Here is a 5400-nt window from a genome sequence, read left to right as displayed (position 1 = left end):
TTTTTTTCCCCCTTTAGTAGTGTCTTTCCCTGGCCCGTTGAAAGAAGAGAATCTGTTAAATGTTCCAAAGCCACTGCCAAAACAACTGTGGGAGACCAAGGAGGTGGGTGAACAGCACTCAACTGTTTGTTGTCACTGAATGTTTGCACTCCAGAGATCATTGAACAATCTTGCAGAGGTGAAAACAAGAGGAATTGGGGGAAAAGAAGAAAATTTGGGAACAGAGATGGGAAGAATATACTAGGAAATGATGTTTCAAGTAACAATTATTGCAGTTATGCTGACGAAACAGTACAGTGATCTCTTGACTTCCTAATTCTCATATGAATTTACTCATTCAAAAAACGTGTTAAGCCCCCCCCATATCTTATTCGTATTGCTAAAAGCTCTAAACCCTGATTACAAGTCGTAAGCAGATTTTTCTGTTTTGTAGCCAACCCTTTCTGCCAGCCTCCAGCTTCTGTTCAGAATTACTGATGTACCAGATAACCCTTTTAAAATCAAGGGCATTTGACCTGAGTCCTCCAAGAGTCAGTCAGTAAACAGTCATCTGTTTAACTGTGATTTCTCTGAGCCTTTGAGTATTTGTATCAAGAATCGTGCCAGCCGACCTCCACCTAGGCTCTCTGTACACCTCCCCCACGTGGAAGAGAAGGAGGTCCCACGGTACTTGATATGGCCTTTCTTCCCATAGGGAAGCTACGTTGACTTTGAGAGAAAACAGTTACTGTGTTCCAGCTCTTAATGATGGAGTTTGAGACCAGCCTGGCAACATAGCAAGACCCCGTCTCTAAAAGAGTGAAAAAAAAAAAAGGCCGGGCGTGGTGGCTCACGCCTGTAATCCTAGCACTCTGAGAGGCCGAGGTGGGAGGAGCACTTGAGCTCAGGAGTTCGAGACCAGCCTGAGCAAGAGCCAGACCCTGTGTCTACTAAAAATAGAAAAATTAGACAGGCGTGGTGGTGTGCGCCTGTAGTCCCAGCTACTTAGGATTGCTTGAGCCCAGGAGTTCAAGGCTGTAGTGAGCTATGATCACACCACTGGACTCCAGCCTGGGTGACAGAGTGAGACCTCGTGTCTAAAAAGAAAAAGAAAATTTAAATGGCTGCTCTGAGACGCAGTTTACACGTGCTGGCTCTCACTTGCGCTGACTGGAGGCTCAAGATACTTGTGCAGACTGTTTCAAGAACTGGAATTTGGCTTTCCAGTGAGTAATCCCGGCTTTTTTGTTGTCTCTTCCCAGATTCAGTCCCTGTCGGGGCGCCCTCGATCCTGTGATGTCGGAGGTGGCAAGTAAGTAACATTCTTTCTGTCCACGATTCAGGGACTGTCCTGAAGGTCTTTCTAAAAGTCTTAGTGCTTTGTCACAGAACTCTGAAAAACATAACTTGCTATGTATAAACTGAAAGTCAACTGCATTTTCATAAACAACACTCTTTTGACACTCATATTTCATGTGTTTAAAGTAATTAAATTACAGAACCACAATAACAAATAAAACTGATGTAAATATGACTCTCCTGGCAGAAGCAGAAGTGTGTGGGTGTCGGGAGGCACCCCCAGCCCGAGCCTATGGCAGACCTGGCCGTCGGGTGACAGGTTGGCCAGACGCAAAGCGAAGCATCGGTTAACCTGGCAACTGGCTTACATAGAAGTTCATTAAGAGAGTTGCTATAAATATACTTAATGCCACTGAACTGTGCACTTAAAAGTGCTTACAATGATAAAGTTTATGGTGTGTAATATTTTACCACAATTTTTAAAAAACATACAAATGGAAGATGAATAAATAAGAAAATTCACAATATCAAAAGTTTCTATGAAACCATTAATTAGTTAATGGATTTAATAGCATACAACTTTACTCCCTAAAAGATTTGAGACAGCTTACAAAAATATATACAGTATAAAAAAGTAAAAAAAGTTACTGAGGAAGTTGAGTCTGGGGAGGAGGAGGAGATGGCCGAGATAACGAAGCCCCAGTCGGCGGATGGTTCACGAACAGCGGCCGAGGGGGCGCGGCTCCCCCTCACGCTGGGACTGTCTGGAAGACTCTCTGATGGGCAGTGTCCCGAGACATCACCCAGCGTGCCGCGCGGGGCTGTTTATCACAGCGTCTCGCAATGCAGTCCCGTGGCGTGCAACCAGAGCAGTTCAGAAACAGCAACATCTTCCCAAGGCCAAGATAATGTGGTTGAAAATGGGACCCTTGAAGGAGCACCCATTTTAGAGGGTCTGTGGGTGAACTAAACCTACTTCAGGCAGTCCTTAAACATCATTCCCCCAACGAAGCTTCCTGTGAGCATTTCCCAGCGATGCACTCAGGCACTGCCTGCTGGGTACCTGGAGCTCAGACATTCTTTTCGGATGGTTAAATATAAACTCACGTAATCAACAGCCTGCTGAGCTGAGGCTTGACCTTGTCTTCAGAAAGTCAGAAAGCCTGCGGGGACCCAAGGCCAGACAGAAGGCCTCCCACCCAGAGGTGCAGGACATGCCTATGGACAGGATCAAGATTTTCCTCAAGAACCAATTTTGGCTCCACCCTCAGAAAACCTTCAGGCTCTGAAGGCCTATGTTGTAGACATGGGTTGCAATGCCTTAACCCCAGAGAGTTCGAAAACAGGTGTTTCTTCGGTAAAGAAAGTTGTTCGCTTGCTCTTATGTGAGAGGTAGACTTCCATTCGGTGACTCCTAGTCATGCAAATATTAATTGACCCCCTAATTCTAGGCACCAGGTAGAACAATGAACAAAACAGATCAAGTCCCTGCTTTCAAGGAGTTAATGCTCTAGTGGAGCAAGGTGGGCGAAACCAAGCAAGCAGAGCACTATACTGTGTGCCAGGCGTTGGCAAATGCAGCGAAGGAAAGGAAAGCAAAGCAAGGAGACAGGCAGGCGTGGGTGTTGGGAAGGCCTTTCTGATAAGCAGTGAAGTGAGGGGCAGAGGGCTCCAGCCGCGGAAGGGCACGTGCAGGACCCGGAGGAGGAGCGGGCCCGGGGTGCAATGAGGCGGGTGTAGCTTGGACCTGACTCGGAGATCGGAGTCACGGGAGGGTTTGCAACCAGGGAGAACATCACCGGCCTTGTCTCAGATCCAGTGACGACTCCAGTGGGTAGTAACTGTATTTGGAAGGTAACTGCTCACTGCAGGGCAGTTGCTGTGGATGTTACTAATGACCTGTTCACAGTGGTCACACGTGTTCTTATTCTTGCTCTGTGCCGCTGGACACCGTTCACCACCTTGTCCCCTTCCTCTCCCTGCCTTCATCCCACCCGGTCGCCCACGGATCTTTCTTCCCTCAGTCAGAAAGCCCATCTGCTCTCACCGTGAGCAGCTCTGGGTTCTCGATTTTATTTTTCTAGTCCTTGATCTTTGGCGCTGTAACCAGTTCCATACATCCAGGCATCTAAAAGACAAGATTCATGTTCAGTTTCTATACAACCAAAATTATTCTTCTTCATCCGTCCAACTGAAGACCTCTCCTGCTGCCCCATGTCTGTCCAGGCCTCCACAGTTACCCCAGTCCTGCTTTGCCAGGAAGCGAGAGGCTGCCAGGAGTGAATGCTCAGCTTCCTCCGCCGCTCACTCCCCTCCGCCGTCCTCCTCCCTGCTCCCAGGGACACGGGGGTCCCTCCTGTCCAGGGTGGGCTGCTTCACCCATCTCCCGGTCCTCATCCCACCGGCCTCTCTCCACTGCTTGTCTTTCCCTCATGTTTCCAGAATTCTCAGCCACACTCTGAAAGCGCATTTATTCGAGTCCTCCTTACTGCCTGCCCACTCCGGGCCCTCCGTGGCCTGGCGTCCACCTCCGTGTCCCAGGGGAACTGCCCTAGAGAGCGTCAGTTACCTGCTCCACGTAACAGAGAGACATCCCTGCTCCGTGTCCTTTCATATGACAGAAACTCAAAGCGTCTGAAACAGTTCGTCGTCTCACCCACACCCCTGCCCTCGTTCCCAGTCTGCTCCTGCGCCTTCTGCGTTTCCCGTCTTCGGGGTGGCCCCGCCAGTCCCTGTGCCAGGAGCCCAGGAGCCATCCCCGAGTCCTCCCTTCGTAGCTCCACAGTCCGTGGCTGCCTCCCTCCCACTGCCCTGTGGGCTCCCGTCGGACTGCTCAGCGCGCCAGAGCCCACGCTCTGCCTGCAGGCTGCGCTCCGAGCACCCACCTTTCCTGCCCCGAGTCCGTCACTCTGTCCCTCTTCCCTGCTCTGTGCGTCCGCTGGCTCCTTGTCGTCAGCACGCCGGTCCCCGCCCGTCTCCCACCACTGCCCAGCCCTCCTGCACCTGACCCCCGGTGGCGAATGAGTCCTGGCGGTCCCCAGGGCACGCCGCGGTCTCACGCCGCCCCGCTGCTGCCCGTGCTGTGACGTCTGCTTGAGATGTTTTCCCACCTCGATCACCTGAAGCCGTTAGCCTTCAGATTCAGCTCAGACGTCCTCCAGGAAACTCTCCCATCTGCTGGTCATCCCTCCGCACCGTGCACCTCCAGGCTCTGTCCCCGCACTGCTGAATTGCATCATACCGCGTGCCGCCTCTGCTTCGTCTCAGTCTCTCGAAGGCCCGAAGGCCAGGGCCAGGGCCCGGCCCCAGGGCGTGCTCTGCTGACACGTGCTATATTGAGTGAAGTGTCCTCAGTCGAATTCAGTACTGCCCCCTGCTCCTGGCCGATGGCACCTTCCCTAACTATTCTCTCTTCCACCTCCTCGTTCTTTTCCTAGCCCACCCCTGGACCGCTGTAGGTCGTCATTGTCATGGCTTCTCCCTGCCTCTCTCCCTGCTCCCTTATGCCATCCTCCACGCTCTAACCATTCTAGAGTGACATTCTCCAGCTTAACCTGGGCTCCCTCTTTCCTGCAGGCCCTGATCCAGACTCCTGAGAACAGCATGTCATCCCCCCTCTTGTTTCTCACTCGCCCGCGTCCCACTTCATCTGTTCGCGTCCTGTCCCCACGCTCTGCCCTGACGCCTCGCCATGCCAAGCCACTTGCAGTTCCATGAACATTCTGCGTCATGTCCTTAGCAAAGCCTTCCCTCCAGCACCTATCCTGACATCGACAACTCCTGCTTTTGTGCTCTCCGTGTCATTTGTACCTCTGGGTATACCCGCCCTCACCAGACCTGGCACCGCATGCTTCCTGCCGTCCTGCGACAGCTTGCCTTCCCGTCTGTCCTCCCCGTCTTGGAACTCCACGAACAGGGTCCTCGCAGACCCGGGCTAGGACTCCCTCCCTGGACCCTCCCTTTAGAGGGCTTCACTCCCAGAGTCAGGAGTCCAAGGGACCACAGGGAACGTACCACCAGCGTACCCCCCCTTAGGCCTGCGAGGTGGCCGGCACGGAGGCAGGGTGTGGACAGAGCTGGGCTGCGTAGGCTGGGACAGCCATGTGCGCGCACTGCGGTGCA

At 52.4% G+C, this 5400-nt stretch overlaps 1 protein-coding gene across 1 annotated transcript in view; it reads left to right on the top strand.

Moving 5' to 3' along the window:
• The window catches only part of CRTC3 (CREB regulated transcription coactivator 3), a 97665-nt gene that overhangs the window by 77557 nt on the left and 14708 nt on the right, over positions 1-5400 (top strand). The window contains exons 8-9 of the mRNA XM_012643796.1: positions 18-103; positions 1242-1291. Coding sequence (XP_012499250.1) covers positions 18-103; positions 1242-1291 — 136 coding nt within the window. The remainder of the gene's footprint in view (positions 1-17; positions 104-1241; positions 1292-5400) is intronic.

Source organism: Propithecus coquereli, unplaced genomic scaffold (genome assembly GCF_000956105.1).
Source record: "Propithecus coquereli isolate 6110/MARCELLA unplaced genomic scaffold, Pcoq_1.0 Scaffold20, whole genome shotgun sequence".
Classification (NCBI taxonomy): domain Eukaryota; kingdom Metazoa; phylum Chordata; class Mammalia; order Primates; family Indriidae; genus Propithecus; species Propithecus coquereli.
This window is presented reverse-complemented; position numbering and strand designations above follow the sequence as displayed.